Source organism: Anopheles aquasalis, chromosome 3 (assembly GCF_943734665.1).
Source record: "Anopheles aquasalis chromosome 3, idAnoAquaMG_Q_19, whole genome shotgun sequence".
Lineage (NCBI taxonomy): Eukaryota > Metazoa > Arthropoda > Insecta > Diptera > Culicidae > Anopheles > Anopheles aquasalis.
The window spans coordinates 55,763,549-55,783,548 of NC_064878.1; the positions used below are offsets into that span (position 1 = coordinate 55,763,549).

The following is a 20,000-nucleotide window of genomic DNA, read 5'->3' on the forward strand; positions in this document are numbered from 1 at the left end:
GAGGATATGCTACTCGTTGATTTTGCTACAATCCGTTAGCACCATGAGTTGGCAACTTCCGTTAGCAGGAGAAGAAAACAAAATCTGTTATATAAGTAGGGTCGAAATGAATGATATTCATCAAAACAGAGGCAGGATACAGTTTTGTGCCAGTAATTAGAGACAAATGGTAAGGTAAACCAGGGCTAAGCAAAAAACAAAAACCTGTACACCGACGGGAGGGAGTACAATCGGCGGCCACTTGGGCAATAGAGGGGGTGCACCTGTAGCAGTCGAATCGGGAAAATCCAATCCAATCCAATAATACGTAAACCACACAAATCGGAATGGAATGGTGATCCTTCTCTTACACACCAACACACCATGCTAACGTTTGTAAATAGGCCCTTCGCAGACCGGCCAGCAGCAGCAGAAGGTCGTGCGCATGCTGACGCTACGATCAAAATCACAAAATAGAAAAATTATCAGGACCACCGAGAGCGAGTCAACGGTGCTGCCGATAGATAACCGCTCGATAGCCGGTTCGCACTCCTCCGGGGTCGTGTTATGATCGTGTTGTAATTTATTTCGTTTTTCCGTTTTTCATGTAAACAAAAAAGAAGGGAAGAAAAAGGGAGATGAGAGGTGTACGGTTCAGGCCGCAGACAGGACCCGCTACCGACGCGTAGTGCAAAACAAATGTTTCTGTTCTTTTTAGTAGAACTGCAAAGCACAACACTAGCTAAAGGATGTTGTGTGTCCATGTGTGTGTGTGGTGTGTGCGTGTTTGTGTGCGTTGTGTACGTTGTGTGGTAGCGGTCTGGGTCTTGCTGCTTGAGGGAGCGAGCTGTATTTTAATATAATGGTAATGAAGCGGGAGAACGTGGCACACGACGGGGCATTCGATAATTGAGCGCAATGAGGGGATTACAATGATTAAATATGGGGCGAGCGCGAGGTAGTAGTTTAGTATAGATGCAGCCAGCCCGCCCTGCAGCGCGGTGGTGAGATCATTATTACTAGGGGTTAGAGTAGATTCGTTTAAAATCTTATTGACAAAAAAGTATATTATATTGAAATAAATGTGTTTTATACAAAATCGACGAACCCACAAAACTGAACCACAACAGCGCAGAAATCGTAAGAAAAATAAACTATTATAGCAATGAATGAACTCAGTGTCTTTGGGTTTGCCTTGGCGGTGGAGTGATCAGTTTCCTTTTGTTGAATTGCTGCACGATCGATCACTTAAGATGGATAGTCTAAACTTGTGTACCATAAACCCCTTCTTTTATATTATACAAAATTTTGGTTATTTTTTGTTGACACAAGAATTTTGAAAACAGATTAATATTGACCACTTGATAATTTCATTTCGATTTCAACAAAACATTCCTATTTTCTCATAAATGGTCACTCAAAGTGATGCTTTCAAGCTACTATTCTTCAAAGCAGTGGGATTCGGGAAGGAGTGAAATTCCAGCTACGACATACTTTTAAACGTCTTTATTGTCTCGTACCGCCCGTTCGCTCCATTTACTCTAACTGTTCTGTTGCAGTTTTGATCGCACTGATCGCCTGGTGCCTTCCCTAGTGACCTCGATCAATAAATATGAATACCGCGGCGACACGTGTGAGAGATAGAGAGAGAGAGAGAGGACACCTGCAGCCAGTCATCGTCTTCTGCTCCCCCTCCGCTCATTAATGCATAATTAATTAATTAATTAATTGCGAAAATTAAAGAGAATGAAAAAAAAAAACAATTTCACAAACTCCGTTCTTCCTTTGCTACCGAAGCCGAAGGCCGAAGGGATCTTAGATGCGCAGGTTGGGATTGCTGTACTTGACGTACTTGAGCAGGGCATCGTTCTCCTCGCAAACCCACGGCTTCACGTGGTGGCAGGCCACATCGTGCCAGTGCACACCGTCGTCGTAGAAGTTGTTCAGGATGGCGAGACAGTTCTCGGATGCGCCGCCCTGGATCAGCTCACGGTTATCCGGCTGCGGCTTACCGATGCCACCACCCTCGGACCAGTCGTTCTGGTTGCGCACGGTCGTCGGGGCCAGCTTCTGCAGCTCGGCCGTCCAGAACCATCCGTTCACGTTGGTCGGCTGCAGATCCGGCCGGTCGCATCCCTTGAAGTCACACAGCCGTCCACTGGTCCAGATGTATTTTTGCTGTAGCGCACGTAGTGCATCGGAGGAGAGAGAGAGAGAGGGGGGGGGGGGGACATTAACGATGGTCCAAAGTAACGATCCGTTGGCATTTCCATTTTGCGCCATTTCGATGCCGCCCGATGGCATCGCAAAAAGCGCGTTTCACAATTAATCCGCCGGCCCCGAATGGGCCGAAAATCCCTCGCCTCTTTAATGAGCATTTGACCGCGCCCACCGTTCACCCTCCACCGTTTCTCATTCCGCGAAACAACGACGAGAAAATAAAAACGGAGGGAGAAAGATTAAATGCAACATTCCCACTCGCCACAACAACGTGCTCACGGTCTCGCGGTCGCCCAAGGGTGCGTAATTGTTCATCTTTAAGCAGCGGGCGCGCGCGGTTGGCGCTGGCCAACCAGGGCCAGCTTCCGTCCGTCCGGCTGGCTGACCAGCACCAAACATTCCGAGAGGGAAATGGGAGCGAGAGGCAAATGGCCATCTTCACCGTTGGCCATAATTATCATCTTCGTGTGATGTATGCTGCCGGTTGCGTCACCGCTTTTGGGAGCCCGTCCGTAGGCCGGTAACCCATAAGCCATAACAACGATGCGCACGATCACGAGGATCGATTGCCGGAGGCTGCTCGCATCTCATCGATAAGATACGACTGCACACACATCAGAGTCACAAAGTTGGTGGTTCATCTGTTTATCTAATAATAGGGAAGCTAGGAAGAGAGAGAGAGAGGGAGAGGAGGCAGCGATCCTCTTAGAGCATCTTAGGGAAAATGGAGATCAATGTTTGAACTGTAAGGGCAGAGCCATCAACGGTGCCAAGTGTCATCGTTGGCACACAAGCCACTCAGAAGGGCCATCGTGGGAATCACATCACTTCGATCGCTTCGATCGTCTAGCCCTAGCCCCCACGGGAGGGTGTGTTCGCGGTTACATAAATCAAACTATGCGAGATCGCGATCCTCGATTACTCGGCGAAGAAGCGAGCGGAAACCGTGGCAACATACGCCAAAAAGGCGTGGAAATCATAAATCAAAAAGACAAGAAATTTAAAAAAAGGATCCCTCCCGCCCAGCCGCCGCTCCTAATGAAAAGCGATCGATCCCGTGTCGATAAAACGGGGAGATGGAATCGAATTCGCGTAACCCGTGCGAGGTGGACGACAAAAATCCGCAAACCACCCGGTTAACCGGTTTAAAGGGAAAGCGCGGACCACGCGGAACGCGTGATCGTGGTCATCTTCCTTGCTCTTCCTCATCATCAACCCACGGCTTGATGATGATAATAATTTTGTCGTTCGTTCGTTTTTTTTTTCTGTTTCCATAAAGATAAAAAATCCAAACAGATGACCCAGACGCACGCACGCGCACACGCCCCGCTTGTGTTGGGCAGCGCATCCTGATCAGCTTTCTCCCAAGACGGTGATCGACGCCACGGGGGAGGCAATGTGAGGATTCAGGGGAAGCGAATAAGGAGGAGGCGTTTAATTTGCAGTATTTTACATCGACCTGCGAGGGGTGTGGCCTGTGGAATGCAACGGTAAATGGGTACCGCCACCTCGTAATTCGCCAAGGACGATCATCATCTTCGTTCATCGGATACGGGCGCTGTGCAGCGACTGCATTGCAGTTCCGTTTCATGAGATGCACTCAACAGGGGTGGTGGTGGGAGACAAGCAGGAGCGAGAAGCCGAACGAGGACAGAATAAACAATATCTCGTCTCGTCCCCAAACCCGAACGAACGAACGAACGAAAAGTGAAAGCGACAGCAAACCCTTTGGCTCTCTGCCTACGCTTAAGGCCCCAGCTACTATAGGGACTACTTTGTCATTCCAAGCGCCTACCAGACCCGTGTGCTTGTGTGCTGCATCACCCCCTCACCTCCATCGCTGGTACGCACCTAACCTAACAACAAACAAAACGGAACAGACGGACGTCGGGTATCGTAACACGGCCGAAAAGGGGGCCAACGTGTTTCAAGTTGAGGCATCGAGGAATGCATCGTCGGCACTGCCACGATGACATCATGATGGCGGGTGTAAAGTGCAGATTATTGATGAGACACCACCACCATCGCCTAGAGACCGTTTCCGGTGTGCGCCAGATGATCCATCCGCGGTCCACCAAACTCACCGCCGCCGACGACGACAACGGGAAGGTCACGAAAAGCACTTTGCGCCGGTTACGCAACGCCACGCCGACCGACCGCGATAAGCGGAGATCAGATCGAGGTGCGGCGACGGTCAACGAGAGATCGCATTTTTTGCTTCCGGGGGCCACCCGGCATGCCGGTAGCGTTGATCAAATGTCAGACAACCGAATCGATACTGGCACCCCCCCAGGAGGAAGAGGAGAGTGTGCGTGATTTATCGTGACAAGCAGCAGACAGCGGTACCGAACCGTACCGAACCGATCCAAGGCCAAGGGCCAAAGCCCATGTTATGCTTCACCGTACATTGTCACGCCAATATTGGCAATGGCATTAGCTGTTGCTGCTGCTGCTGCTGCTGCTACTTTACGACGCCACGACGCAACCCGGAGCGTTGCGGTTATCAGAGCCACATGGCTGCCACTTACCCGGCCTTCAACGATTCTCTGCTTGATCCACTCGTTTTCCGGGCTCGTCTCAACCGACACACTGTCCATGCACCGCTGGCGGCAGTAGTTGCGCGCATCCAGCCAATCCTTCTCGACGCCACGCTGCGATGGGTCACGCCACGAGAAGAAGTAGCTGTAAAAAGACGACGGAAAGAGGAAGTCCAAAGGAGGGTGCGTTAGTATATTAGAAAAGATGCCAACTCATAGTTAACCAAGAATGATCGCGGTGCTAAAGAATTTGAGCTTACAACTCTGGTCGACAAACAGGTTGCCACCGGAATGCGGGATTTTTTCAATTTTTTTTTCAGCTAAAAATATTCATCTGTAACCCCTCCCGTCGCTGATTCTTGTCTAAATAAATAACATGGACGCACGCATGATGCCGTCAGTGTCAATAAACCCATTGGGCAACCACCAGCCACCAGGGGCCGATCCCGGTCCATCCGAGGAGGCTGCGATCGTAGCAAACATCCCAGCATTCTAGCCCTACTCTTCTCTGATCCATAAATATTCATTAGCATTTCCTACGCATCGCAGCTGGCTGGCTGGCTGGCTGGCTGGCTGGCTGGCTGGTGGGTAAAGAACAGGTTCTCGAAGGGGGCACCGAGAGTGCGACCCAAGTGAAAGTAGCTGGCACAATGGCGCGGCGCGGCCCAGCCTCACAGACAGCGCCGTGCAGTGATACGAACTAGAAATTATGATCTTCTCCTGAACCAGAACCAGACCGTCGTTGCGTGGTAGGCTATTGTTTGCGATCGAATCACATCGGGAGGAGGAGGAACAGTGACGGTAATAACACCCTTCTGGACCATCGTGGTCCATCTTACAAGCTTCCTGATGACGTTCTCCATTATTCCGTACCGGTCTCATCGTAAAGTTAACGTTACAGTGACACCGGGGATCCAGCTCGCCATTCGCGAAATGCGAAACTCCCCCCGCCTTTGGCCGTGATAAACAATGATTGCACCACCAGCACCACGGGTCTGGTGGCTAAAGAGGTGAAAAACTGCGATTAAAATGTCATGAGAGAGCCAACCGAAACGTTCTCACGAGCTGCGCGCGAGCGCGCGCTACAGCTCATCAATTCAGAAGCAGCAGATGAACCACCGGGGGCAGTCCGGGAGTTGAAGAAAACAATCATCTCTCTGTGCGCCTCTGTCGAGGGTACACAAATCTCCCCACCACGCCACCATTGCGCAAGTTGGTACCGAAGGAATTATTGAATGACGTAAGGACACCAGGAGTTGCTGATGGTGATGATGAGGGACAAGAGGAGGAGGTGGCGGTGGCCCGCAGAAGCCGGAATCGAGATCGAGATTGAGTTTGACGCACGCGCGGCGTAAGGTCACGCCAAAAACTGAACAACTGAAACACTTTCTCCGCCCGAAGAAGCCGAATCGAAGTCGAGTTCGTCGCTGGCGCACGCGTTGAAGTCTTTCGATGCCTTACCCTTTGCCGTCCGGTGCTCGCTCGTGGATGATTCTATTGGCGCACAGGCCCGGGTTCGGTGCGTCGAGGGTTCTGCCGTTCGGGAACTGGGCGCTCGTAAGGCCGGCTAGGGCCACCACCGCTATCAGTGCGTACTGCTTCATGTTGCTGTTGTGGTGTTGCCGAGGTTCTGATTGTTCGCTCCTGTTCTTGTCACTCACTTTCTCCTCTTATCACTCTCTATTTCTTGCTCTCCCTCTGTTTATCGCGATGAAATGAAAGATGAAAAAATGCCAAAGAAAATCGATTAATGCCGAATGCCAATTTATGTGAAATAAAAAATCTAGTGCGATAAGCGCGCCACGGAACACACGATCACGAGATTGGGGTTTGCAGAAACACTTTCTCAGCACGGACTCTCAGGTTCTAGTTCGATCACTCGGATCGGAATTCGTCCGGAAAACGTACCTTTGTTGTCTGTTTCGATCGCTCGATCGCTCGAACTGCTGCTTACTGAGCTGGAAACCCCCGCTACACCATTATTTATAGAGAAGAGATGCCGGCCGCATCGCGAGCAACGCGTCCCGAGAGGGTGTAGTGGGAGGTGTGCACAGCGCGGCCCGGTGCAGACCGGAGGCCGGGAGAGCAAGACGGTTTACTACCAAGAAGGGTGCGTACGAAAGAGACACATTGTGGGATGGCACGGTACGGACGGTGCGTGAGCAGTGGGAATGCGTGAGAGACAGAGAGATAAAGAAAGAGAGACGGGAAACGAAATCGAAAAGACAATGCGGGGAGACGATCCCTAGACGCGTGCTGCGGTTCGGTCTCCGGCTGATGCTGCTACTGATGATGATCCGGCTTTCCCGGGCACATTGGCATGGCCATGGACCTATGCGACAAGCTAACAATGCCATAAAAACGATGGATAAGCTATGGCTACCCAGTATTGATCTGCAACTTCTAGTTCATCATTCAAGCCAAAGGGTTTTCCTTATCGAAGGCAATCCTTATCCTTGTTGAAAATAGGGTCACGATCGTCTGCCCTACAGTCCTCTAGGTACTCCGAGGAACCCTTAATCAATCTCTAAAAGCCATCGCTAACAAGACCAACCGAAGTGACTCAGTCGTGATCGTCATCGTTGTCATCGTCGTCGTCAGCAGCAGCAGGACCACTCCCTGCTCTCGCCCTAGACCCAGCGTTTCGGTTAGCGCATCCATTTATCGCACATATTTAACACATTTCACACACAGTTTGGACCCGGTGCTTACCTAGTACGAAAGTAAAAGTGTCCATTCCACCTTCATTCCATGCCATCCACGCCCCCCAAAAACCGCTCACTCCATCCGATCCAGTGCGTGCATAATTTTACTATTAGACGCCATTTGTTTGACGGTTCATTTATCGACATCGCCACCCACCAGGTCCGGGTAGCTCTAGCAGGATCTGCTCCCACCCCTTTTCTCGGTAATTCTCTCAAAAAAAAAAAACTCTCGAGCTCAATTGGGTGAAAGTGATCGAGACGTCCAAGACGCGCGATGATCTTGAGCTCTTGAGCATTAAGGGGATTGAAGGTAGATGCGATCTTCCATGGAATTCTAGAACCGGAATGATGATGATTGTGCAGCACAATTGGCTTCTAATGATGTGCAGCAGCCCATCGCCATCACCGTGGACAGCTCAATCAATCTCCTTGGACGAGCGAGCTGAATGGACGCTCGTTGCTCGTTGCTGTCCGCCGTCGATCCGTCAAGATTGGGCGACCCCCAATCCGCTCCTAGGCCCATCTAAGCATCGCATTGTGTGGATGGATCGTGGCGTCCTTCGGCCTCGATCTACCTCCATCCTTCAACTTGATCTGCGTCGCTTGGCGCATCTCGCTGGAATGCGATCGAGACAAAAGCGAGACCGCAGCATTCCTCTGGTGCCGCAACTCTGCTGGTGTAACCGCTCCCGTTGTCCTGGTTATTCCATTCGGCTTTTCACTTTCTTTCCCGATTGTGCAATGGCTGCGTGTGTGTTGAAAAGATGATCCTTGCACTGGACAGCCATCAATCATAACCTCTTTTTTTATCTTTTCTATGCCAGACGGAGCTGACTAACCGTGTTTATGTTTTGATGAATGATGTTCGAATCGGGAGCATAGGGAGAGAAAGAGACCAAACTCCAGGTGGAATCGATCGCAGGCATAGAATCGTGGAATTCCCCAGCCGGCGAGACACTTTTGGGACCAAAAAAAAAGGGAATTCGTCGCCGAAGACGACGCGCAGGAGCAGGAACCACGGCAGACGAATGACTTTGCGTCGCGTCGCGCCTCACCTAGGCCAGATTGCATTATCATTTAACGGTTTCGCAAGCGCCCTGCTCCTCTGCCGGAGAAAGTCCGGCTCACAAATATTTAAATCACGGACGGACGGATGGACGAATGGACTGGTTGGTTGGTTGGTTGGTTGGATGGATGGTCGTGCATTTTCGCGCCGTGGAGTCGCCCTGGGGTTGGTGTCGCCAAAATATTTGCGTTCCACCTTCCTCCGCAACCATTGGGGGGAGCTGATCCTTTCCTGGGGCCTGCGGTGTATGTTAGCAGTTCCTGCAATCGTCACGGCTGGCACGTTAAGCAGTGCCACACACGCTCCACCCCTTTGTTTGCACGGTACTTAATGTTTCGTTTTACCACGATACCTCCTCCTCCTCCTCCTCTTCGGTGGCAGTCTTCCGTCCGTGTCACGATGCGTTGCGCTGATGGTGCGAACTGCACCATGATCTCTCTGGTGATGCGCACTGCGTTATGCAATCGTGAATTCCATCTTTTCTGTTCCATTATTTCGATCGTTGACGCCTTTTTGTGGCGGTTAGTGGATCGCCGTATCATTTAAGTAGATTAAAAGAGATCAACTGGTGTCTATTGCACCTTAAAACGACCTTCCTTCGCTTGCTAGGCCGGCTCTTGAGGGTACTAGGTCACCAGGAGGTTGATTGATCTGCTACATTAGCCTGCACTAACAAGTCTCCCCCTCGCAATCCTCTCAAATCACCATGATCTGTCAAGTTATTCGAAGAGGTGTGTTTGGTGTCATCCTACGAAGCGGATCACATTTCCGCATAGTTCCGCTCCGGTCAACCGGTTTCGATGCTGCGCCCCGTGACACGGAGATACGGCGCCGATGGTAAAGAAAGATTCCCCCGCAACGTATCGCAACGGTTTATATTATTATGCAGCAAACCCGCTGGGGGCGGTGAATATAGGCAAAGCAATCCCGACCCGACCCGACCCGATAACTGATCGTTACCGAACGAGCAGGAAGAGCTTTGGGCATGGTCATCGACGCTGGAAGTTCGATCGAATCGGAGCGGACCGGGAGCGGAATCAATCTGTGCCGATCTGGACAAACTGGAATACGGTCGAGTTTTCGGATCAATTGCAGGCCGGTGGGCTCTGCAAACTTGTTTCGGGTGCTCCGTTGTTTTCCCCTCGAACGATCTAAACCGATCATGTGACACTCGATCATCCGGACTGGCCGAACCAACGTTGCACGCTGTGACTGCAATTGTGATGCAGCGCCGCGTGTCTCGTCTAAGGTTCTTGTTTATGGCAGCGGCAAGGATGCACCACGCAACCATACAACGCCGGCACCATTAAGATGGGCGAAACATGAGTAATTCGCCTTCCAACTCTGACCATCGACGATGAATTGTGTGTTCTCAAACCTTGCCATTGATTTAGCGCCACAGCTAACCCTCAAATCATGCACGTACGGCGCACCGCAGTAGTAGCAGGGCACCCAGTGACTGTTCGCGAAGCATCTCGAGCGCCATTACACATGCAGCGAGCGTTTGGCGACAATACAGTAATGTTTTGCTGCAACCGCGACGCGTAATATGCTGGGCCGAGGGCCTAGACGAGGGGGTTCACGTACTACGCACTGCGGCCATGCCCTTCCCGGGGGGAGGGGGGGAGCCCGATCTGCGGAGTCACCAATAATTTGGGGAACCGCGCATCCGAAAGCGCATCCCCGCCACCCACCCGATGTGATAATGTATGCAAATCGGTAAACGGCCACACGCGCTTGCATAATTCGATGGAACGATGGTTTGATAGTCCAGCGGACACACCGCGCAGCTGTTCCAGGGCCAGTGAGTCCCGTGAAGGACGGAGCCGCACGCTGTTCCCAAAATAGAATCCCGCTAGATCCCGTAGATGGCGAACCGCTCAAGGTGGACGCTTTCTACGAAAGTATCTAGGGCGTATTTTGCTGATTCGATTGAGGATTGTATGAAGCATAGTAAGGGACCTATACAGCGTACGCACTAGTGCGACACGTGCTTTGGGGGTCGGGGGTATCGTGATTCACTTTCTACCGACCGAATCGTGAGGAAGCTCTCAGGAAAGTGAATTTCGCGTGTCTTCAATCGGATTACCTTCTTACACAATAACAACAGTAGCGTGTTGTTACGTGAGTAAATCCACAATTTGGACAACTTTCTGGTGTTCTTTGGGATGTACTAGGAAAATGTAAACTCAAAAACATGACCGAAACATGATTTATGGACTTGGATTACAGCTGAGAAGCTACTCCAGACTACTGGTCTTTGGCTTCTCAAGAAGATTCATACTCTGCTCGCGATCAAACACAATGATCTCTCGTCCTCCAAGAAAACTATTGTACCTTAACAAATTTCAAGCAAATCGATCCTGCGAAACCGTTGACGCACCCCTCGTCGCGAAAACAACAAAAAAAAGGCAAACACAAGCAGGCGTCGGTCGTGAAAAACCTCGTGAATGTGAAAATTTTGATAAAACCACGTTTTTGAATACTTTTCTTTGCTAGTTCCCGTTTGCTGGCCTGTCCCCCGCACGCAGCACAGTGATGGGCGGTCGCAAGTGCATCGTACCGGGCTGTCCGTCGGCCGCAAACCGAAAGGCGGACCGCGGCGTCACTTTTCACAAGGTTCCGTTGAACGAAAAAATGAGGCGCCAGTGGATAGAGGCGTGCGGATTGGCCGACCGGCTGAGCAGCTACCGATCGGGCAACGTCTGCAGCCGACACTTTCGCCGCGCAGATTTCCAGGAGTTTAAGGGCAAGAAGTTTATGCTGAAGACGGTCGCCGTGCCGTCTATCTTCGCCTGCCACAAGCCGCAAACACCCGATGCTCTGGAGAATGTGACGATAAAGGAAGAGGAAGCGTGCAGTTCTCCGGATGCGACACCGCGAAAGCTGCAGTATCAAGATGATAACTTTGTCCATGAAGTGGGCGATATGGATGTGGAGGAGTCGGTCGTGGTGAAGGTCGAAGAACCGGAGATCAAGGTGGAACAGGACGAAGTGCCCGCTACGCCCAAAACTCCGGCCGCTCCCACCAGCAAGAAGAGCTCCGTTAGTACGTCGAAGCGTAAATCGGTCAGCAAGCGCCCCGCTTCGGCACGCAAACTTGCCTCATCGTCCAAGAAACAGGCACGCGTTGAACAGGTGGCCCCACCGGCGTCACCGAAGAAGCAAACACCCAAGAAAGCTGGCACGTCTACCGTAAAACCTTCCGCTAGCCCGGAGTTGGGAATCGTCGCGGGAACCGGTGGATCGGAACGGCTTACCAGCTTCACGCCAGGGACGAAGATTGAAGCGCAAGACTTTAGCGGCCGCTGGCACTCGGCCAATCTCGTCGAGGTGGACACGGAAGAGCGCGAAGTGTTGGTTCAGTTCGAGAAGGCGGAAAAGTCCAAAACGATCCTGAACGATGAGTGGATCCCGATGGATAGCGTAAGGTTGCGGCCAGTTACCCAGCACGCTACCTACACGGTCGGCGAGAAGGTGTTTGCGCGGTGGAGCGATTCGCGCAAATTTAGGGCCACGATCCAGAGCGTTCTCGAGAACGATATGTACGAGGTAATGTTCGAGGATGGTTTCGCAAAGATCTGCAAATCCTCTCACATAAGCCGCCTGAAGCGCCTGGAGGATGGCGGTGAGGCAGATACGGCCAGTTCGGGCGGCGAAGTGAAGATTAAAACGGAAAAGATAGAACCGGGTACGATGGCGGAGGAGAGCAGTACGGCAGTGCTCCCGACCCCGTCCATCATTTCACTGGAACAGTTCCGCATTCCGCAGGTGGTGAAGCTGGCCGATCTACCGCCGATACCGCAGGATGGCGAGTGGTGTTGCCACTGGATGAACGATTACCCGGTTGGAGAGTCATCGGAGCTGGATCTACCCGGGGGAAAGGTGTACTCGGTGATCGTACCCGATTGGCGTATGCCGGAAGGATGGCAGAAGCACATCTACCAGCGCGTGACGACCTTCGGTAAGATCGACATCGTACTGGTCAGCCCAACCGGTAAGCCGTTCCGCTCAAGGCTGGAAGTGAAGCAGTATCTCGATGAGCAGGGCGAACTGTACGATGCGATGAAGTATGACTTTGGATTGCACAAGAAGCGTGCCAAGGATCTTGGGTTCTATAGCTACACCCAGGAGTACCGGGACACGTTCCTGCCGAATCCCGTCGCCGAGCCGGTGCTGCTGAACACCGAGGTGAACATTGGCTCGGTGAAGGTGAAGATCATCGACAACCTGTACCAGTGCCCGGAACAGGACTGCCTCAAGACGTTCCGCAAGGAGAACCACTTGCAGATACACATCAAACACTATCACCATGAGTTGGCCAAGGGACTGGGCGAGATTCTGAACATGCAGGATCTAGCCCAACTCCGGACTCCGATCGAAATGCTGGATACACCCGTGAAACCGGTATCCCGTAAATCGACTGTCGCCGGCACAGGAAGCACCACGAAGACGGCTTCGAAGGAAGATGACAAGAAGCTGGAGCTTGTGCAGGTTAAGCATGAACCAGGAACGGAGGGTGAGTCGAACCAGCTGCTCAAGACACCGGTAACAACGAAACAGGGTACACCGGAACGTACCAAAACGTTGAACAGCGGTGAAGCGAAGATTAAACAGGAGCCAACCGATGCAGCTGGTTCACTGATGACATCGAAAAACACCGCCGTGGCTAAAGCGACAACTAACCTCGCAAATCACAGCACCTCCAGTGCAAGTAAATCAAAGTCTAGCAGCAAAAAGACCAAGATTAAGCTGTTCTCACTGAAGAAATCTGGTAACCGACCATTCGACAGTAAAATGCGACGCGTTTCGAAGAGTTCCTCATCGAAGCGCAAGAAGTCACGGGCGGCGGCAGTGGCGAAACAAGCCATCCAACGTACGTTCCTCAATCGACAGGTGGCCGGTGTTGATGCGGGATCACCGTACACTCCGGGTGGTTTCCCTTACGGGGAGGATGCGTCTCTTTCCAGCTTCTACGATGATTCAATCAATGCGGCCAGCCACTCGCTGGTGGACGACAATGGGGAAGCGATCAAGATCGTACGGATGCGAAAGGAGGAGATCATCAACTGTGTCTGCAAAATCACGGAGGAGGACGGCCTGATGGTTCAGTGCGACGTTTGCCTCTGCTGGCAGCATGGGTTCTGTCAGAACTTCTTCAAAGACTCGGACGTACCGGATACGTACGTGTGCAGTATATGCCGCAATCCGTACCGGGGCCGCTCATCCAAACGCTACGGCCATCATCAGGATTGGCTGTACGAGGGAAAGCTTCCGGTGGCCCGGTATCACTCGGCGAACACGAAGCACGCGCAACGTTTCGATATCCTCAAGAACGCTCACACACTGTCTGGCAATTTGGTGGAGCTGAAGCGCTTCATACACAGCATGCAGGTGAAGATCAACATCGCCGAACGGAAGGAACATCCGAAGCTGTACCTGTGGTCGAAAAAGTGGGAAAAAAGCCCCCCACGTGGCGAGAAGGTGGTAGTCCATCCCGTGGATCCGACCGCCCCGAAACCGATGCCTCAGATCCCGGTGCCGGAAGCACCGATCGACCCGGCCGAATGTCAGGCCAACCTTTTGGACCACATACAGAAACAACAGAACGACGCGATGGCCCGGCTGAATGCGATCGAAGCACAGATTATAGGTAAGACCCGTCGTGTGACGATCGTTCCCAGGCCTTGGTTATTAACGTTATGCTATCATTACAGGGTTGGAGGCATTCGACGATAAGGCGGATCTGCTGGAATCGCCGACCGAAACCAACTACCCGAAAACCAAGCAGACCATCCACATGCTACTGAACGATTTGATGCAGATGAAGAAAATTGCGGCCATTCATGCGGATTTCAGCGATCTAGCACAGGCAGCCCAGTTACCGGCAATGTAAAGTATCGGTATTTTAAGCGAGAACGTGAAACGCGAAGTGCGGTCAAAGTTTAAAGAATAAGTGTAAGCTTTGCATGGTGGAAACACATTTCAACAAGAATAAACGGATTACAAACCACAATCCTGCGCCGGCGTTTTTTGAGTAGCTTCTCAAGGAAGTTCGTTTAATGTTAATAAAAGAATGAGAAATGGAAGTTCTTCGCGAATTTATTCCCTTTGCTTCGTACTGATATGCCCTGACCTTGACCTTGAATTTAAGGCTTTGGCAGACTGGTTGCGGTACGTGCGGCACTTGCGGCAGTTGCGGACGCCTTTTGGCTTGTCAAACACGGTATCCAACGAGGTTGTTCAGATGTGCTTTTGTTGCGGCACTTGCTGCAAGTGCCGCATACAAAACTTGTGTGGAGTAACTATCAAAACGAAGTTGTGGTGTAATATTTGAATAATGGAAATTATACATAAATTGAAGGAATATTAAGCATTTTTTGGCTGGAAAATGAAAATAATTATTTTAAGTTAAGGCATTCGATCGATGCAAAAGCGATATATTGGTTCGTTGGTCATATTTACACCCATGATTGTAGAACTTTTTGTTTGTTATTACTTGTTATTTCAACAACGATTGAACAAAGTGAGCAGCGTGAAATTTTTTAGTTATTTTAACCCCGTAAGATCAGCAAAAGAAACGAAGGAAAGACTCTGTATTCATAACACCTTTGCTAGGTTTGCTTGATGTGGTGGTGACCAGTCTGAACGTGCAACTGCCGCAACTGCCGCAAGTGCCGCACGTACCGCAACCAGTGTGCCAGAGCCTTTAAAAGGCAGCCGAACCTCCGAGCGCGATCCTCACAACGCGTGTTCTGGTCGACCAAAAATCACCGTCGTCGGTGGCAGCGAGTTCATTAACCTTCGCTCCTCTAACCCGGAATACGCGATCGTCCTTTGCGCGTTAGAACCCGAAAATAGTGACCCCATAAATTACACCACCGAAAGCAACCCTTTAAACCGGTTGCCGCGATCGCCCACCGGGATTTCCCACGATTCGTTCCAGATTCATCCATCGTCGAGAGTGTTAAAAGTGAAAACTCCGGTTTTTTGTCCCTCCGAAAAAGAACGCCGGTGTTAGAACGTGCTGTGAATTGTAGGGTTGTGGCGGAAAAAGAATGACGCGACCGCTGCCGACGACAATAGTGTAACTCCCTCCCGGCACATGAGCACAAATTGGATTTCCCTCGTTATCGAACCAGCCATCGACGGGACAACGACAATATCGACGACGACGACGACGACGATTGTTTGGCGGCAGCCGCACCACAATAAAAAAGCAGTCTGACCACCCACACCGGAAGGCGAGGAAGGCAATCAGCGGGCCGAGAGGTAATAATCTGTTGTAATATCTCTGTGGGAAGCTGGCCTGGGTGACTGGCGATGGCGGTGGCGGGGGCGACAACAAAACGATTAGCACGGGATGACATCGATCTCGTGTTCGATACAAAGTAGCGTACATGTGGTTTCTATGGTTTCGGTTGTCCACGGCACGGCACGGCACACGAGGTGCATTCGCGGTCGCGCCAAATTACATAAACCATGAGATGCACCGTCTCCTTTGTAATGTGGGTCAAACACCGCCCGCCCGCCCGCTTTGCGTGCCTTGGCTAGAACAAAGTTACCTGGCAACAGGCAGCAAATCGAGAGGATCCCGTTTCCGCTTCGCCGGCGACCACGCGAGACTCGGGGCTTTACCAATATTGTTTTTGTGATAAACTGAGCGTGGTGGCGTGCGCGATTGCATGGCTAAACTAGAACACCGGCAAGCACCAGCAAGCAGCAGCAAACAGAAATTATGTCACTTTCTGTTTGTTTCTATTGTTCAATAAAACCACACTCACAGACCAGGCGCAGTTAACTGCAAGTCATGCAAAAATGCATTCTCGCGAGCTGCGCTTAGCAAGCAACACGGAGTGCTGGATGCCACGACGTGTGAGGTTGATCAGCCATCATTACTCTAGCGGTGTGCTCCCCGCCGCGTAATATTCAATTACAAGGGGCTGGCAGAAACGATTAAAGAATGTTAGGCTAAGCGAGGGTTAAGGGGGCCAACAGCTAATAATGCGAGGTGTGGTTGATGACACCTGATAACCTCCCGTTTTCATCACGAAACATAAAAAAGGGTTGAACGGACTGTCTTCAGCAGTAGCAGCATTAGAGAACGAACGTGGAAAACGTTTAATTGCCAGCTGACCTTCTAATGAACTTCCTCGCTGTTCTTATCGCGAGAGTACGATTGATTCGACCCCTAGACAGGATTATCACAAAGAACAGCTGGCGCAGTCCCATCGGCCGAGTTATATGCCTTCTGTTATCTGGTTGTAGGGACCGATCGCCGTGCTGCCGGTATCATTTTTTTATGTTTTGCAAACAACAGTTGCAGTTGTCGCTGCATGATCCTCTCTCAATGCGACATCAAGTGTCCGGCTCGAGAGCCCGGAAGAAGGAAATCGCTCTATTCCGGCAAACGTGGTGCGTGTCGGTCAGGCCCATTGGGTGGCAATAGCCTTGACGTGGTGGGGTGCGGAAAACTTAAAATTTTATCACGAATAGAACTGCTAAAAGATGAATGGCGATACGGTATCGATCAATATTGACCCGGAACCAAGGTCTACTTGAGAATTGTTACCGGAGACCGGTGCTCACCGGAGCGTTTGCGCTTCCTTCCGATACGTCCGCTGTCGTTCGAGAATCGTCGGTACATCCAGCTGTCTTTCGGTGGCAGGAAATTCGCAAGTTAGGTAGCTGCTTTTTCCGGAAGAAGCAAAATAATTGAGACGGAAGAATGACACACTACACACCGTCTTATGTTGCAGATTGATTGGTCATGCTATGTGTACTATGATGCTTAAAGTGCGTGGAAGGTGTTGCCATGTTTATTCAGCGCCTACTCTAAGCTGCTAGATGCAGAGCAAATCGATGGAAATGCTACGAGATGCACGCACGAAGATGACTAACGCTGCATGAGACAGACGCCAATAAAACTAATAAAAAAAAACCCTCCGGCATCACGATCCTTAATTGTCCGATTAAAAAGCGGCAGACGGGAACCAGTTGAGATGGCACGGGGAATCAATAAACACCAGCATGGTGGGCTGGACTTAGTCGGTGGAGATTATATTCAACGAAAGCAAAGCGCTTCTGTTGCGTTTTCCGCTCTTCACAGCCAGAAGTAAACCCAGCAGTGCATTGCATCACAACTCCGTCCGTTCAGCCGGCCATAGCGCCATCCAATTCGCGACAATCAACAACCAAGCGCCAAGGAGATATGTGGTTATCGTGATTGCTGAATCGCTGTCCAATCGGCATATCAAAACCAATAACTGGGAGGTGGGTGGGAAGTACGCGTGGCTCTCGCTATCATCGGACGTTCGAGACCTCGCCACCACGCTGATCAGAGATAACTGCGGGTCGCTTCCGAGCATTCCAGCAAACGCACGAGCCACTGGAGCGACAGAGCGTGAAGGGTGCGTGCCATCTTCTAGAACAATCCCTCAGATAAGCCAATACAGCACATGCTAAACTGCGGTTGTGGCGGCCCTTTCGAAGACATCACATCTGTTGACCATTGGATGATGCAAAAGAGAGCCAATAGAAATGATACGCGATGGTGTGCCGACGGATGTGCCCTGTCACGGTGCGCTATTGTTTTATGTATTTTTGTTTGTTTGTGTCTCGATAAATATAATTATCTTCTGCGGTATATAGCACGAAGCTTGTGGCGCGTGCTGTCGGTGCTCGTTGTAACGGAAGCGGCTGATCTGATCTGTGTTTTGAGAACGTTTAGCATTTTAGCGTTCGATCAATGTGGTTGTCACACGTGCGACACTCAATCGAAGGGTTTGATGTGAATCAAACTGTCCATCATGGAACCATCTGGTCCCAGTGCCGCTTTCAATTGCCTATAACAAAATTGTTGCAATGTTTTCGTACGATGTCATCATTCATTCATCTTTTCCGCTGTTTGGTTGGTTTTCGGTGAGGGATAAATGCGTGGAGCTGATAAGAGAGCTCCATCAGTTCTTGTAAACATTCGCTTGTCCTCTGGCTTCACCGATATATTTTCCATATCTTTTTTTAATCCCAAATTGGCCTTAGATACAGGAGCGTGTAGTCCCCTAAACCGTAAGGTTTACGTTGCTGGTGTTTCTCCGAAATGCTATAAATCCTGCTGAGCCTTAGCTGCGGCCTGCCGCCCTTGTTTGGACTAATGAGCTAACGTTTGTTTGCACAGCACGCGTCGTCTGGAGGCGCGCGAGTGGAAAGGAGATAAGAAGTCAGCATACTGCACCCCGGGGGCTGGCTGATGCCAAAAAATAGGACCAATAGCCGCGATTAAGCGAGCAAAGAGCGCATTTGGCTCTTAGTCATTAGAAACATGATCTACACGCGCCAAGCCCTTATCGCTACCAATCATTTACGGCACATTCTGGCTCGGACAGGGCAGAGTTGTTGCTCGCAGGACAAATGTTTATTAATTAGCTGATAATGATTCATTTCTTTCCCTCGACGGTGCTTCCCTGTTGTTGTTTCACTCCTGCCGAGTGGATGATGATGATAATGACGAGTGGAATGAGGGCTTCTAATGACCTGCTGGAATCAACCATCGGGAACAGAACGTAACCAAATTTGTCGCATAAAACTCGAAACGCATCTGCCACATTGGTGACAGACAACGCCAACGCAAACCATCGAGTGATAACCTTGGCATTAACCGTGAAAGCATCGTAAGCGGGTCTCGCACCAGCAATTGCAGGTTGCACTCTCTAGCTACACTCCAATCAAACTACAATTCAGGCGTTATCAGGTGGTGCACCGATAGGCATTGGATGTATTGATTTTCCCCAACCATGCGCCTGAGGGGTTACCTGCCGTAGATCCTCCAAAAACATACATAACAACTGGTACAACAAACAAGCCCCCCCCATCTGCAATGGTATACCGCGCCTCGCAAAGCTGTCTGAGGCACACGGAACTTCGCGGTTATATTTAGCCATTTTCACGATGTGAACCTCGAACTTTTACCTTCCATTAATTGGGCTCACCCCGGTGAGGCACGGTGCCGTTTGAAGGACTCTCGCCTACAAGTTTGCGTTAGCTGGAGGGGGCGGTGAAATCAATCACTCACCACCGGTTCGGTCGGAGGAACTATGTTGCCAGGGACCGGAACACGCAGCACAAAACTTAGTTTTTGGAAGTTATACCAGCAATAAGCGCAGGGAGTTGCACTTTAGTGGCCTCGGAATCCCTTGCTAACCCTCTGCACTACGAGTGTAGAGTCGCGTTTCTTCTCACTAATGATGGGTTGCTTGGTTCGCTTTCAAAACCGTTAAACGATCCACTTGCGCTGGATTAACGGCGCGGTAGGCCTTGGTGATTCACAAGAAAATGGAAGCACGACGGGAGACGGCTTCTCCACCGTCTGTCCACGCGCCCCGGGGGCCACTTCAAGTTGATATGCAGAGTGCTTCCCCTATGCTGCCTTCCCCTGTGAGTCACGGTCCGGATTACGATCCTGTGAAGCATGCCGGCTGCCACTTGAAGCGGACG

The 20,000-nt window shown here is 50.9% G+C and overlaps 4 protein-coding genes across 5 annotated transcripts in view; 3 read left to right on the top strand and 1 right to left on the bottom strand.

Moving 5' to 3' along the window:
* Positions 1 to 1,153, top strand: part of LOC126577139 (F-box/LRR-repeat protein 6) — an 11,878-nt gene extending 10,725 nt beyond the window's left edge. Inside the window, exon 9 of the mRNA XM_050238565.1 lies at positions 1 to 1,153. This exon is cut by the window's left edge and continues 2,078 nt beyond it. The gene's annotated coding sequence lies outside the window, so the exon portion shown is untranslated.
* Positions 1 to 14,515, top strand: part of LOC126577136 (uncharacterized) — a 16,361-nt gene extending 1,846 nt beyond the window's left edge. Inside the window, exons 2-3 of one of the 2 annotated variants that reach the window (XM_050238563.1) lie at positions 11,007 to 14,160; positions 14,225 to 14,515. In XM_050238563.1, coding sequence (XP_050094520.1) covers positions 11,046 to 14,160; positions 14,225 to 14,403 — 3,294 coding nt within the window. In that variant the 5' untranslated portion in view covers positions 11,007 to 11,045 and the 3' untranslated portion in view covers positions 14,404 to 14,515. Of the gene's footprint in view, positions 1 to 10,927; positions 14,161 to 14,224 lie in introns of those variants that run through there. The other variant, XM_050238562.1, reaches the window with a different exon arrangement.
* LOC126577141 (uncharacterized) lies at positions 1,471 to 6,686 on the bottom strand. Its single transcript, XM_050238568.1, has 4 exons — positions 6,645 to 6,686; positions 6,198 to 6,434; positions 4,728 to 4,881; positions 1,471 to 2,157 (listed from the first exon to the last, which is right to left on the bottom strand). The coding sequence occupies exons 2-4, from the start codon at positions 6,338 to 6,340 to the stop codon at positions 1,795 to 1,797; spliced, it is 660 nt and encodes a 219-aa protein (XP_050094525.1). The 5' UTR covers positions 6,341 to 6,434; positions 6,645 to 6,686; the 3' UTR covers positions 1,471 to 1,794.
* A 712-nt stretch (positions 14,516 to 15,227) lies between the features above and the next one.
* LOC126579306 (probable multidrug resistance-associated protein lethal(2)03659) overlaps positions 15,228 to 20,000 on the top strand; it is an 11,308-nt gene continuing 6,535 nt past the window's right edge. The window contains exon 1 of the mRNA XM_050242765.1: positions 15,228 to 15,779. The gene's annotated coding sequence lies outside the window, so the exon portion shown is untranslated. The remainder of the gene's footprint in view (positions 15,780 to 20,000) is intronic.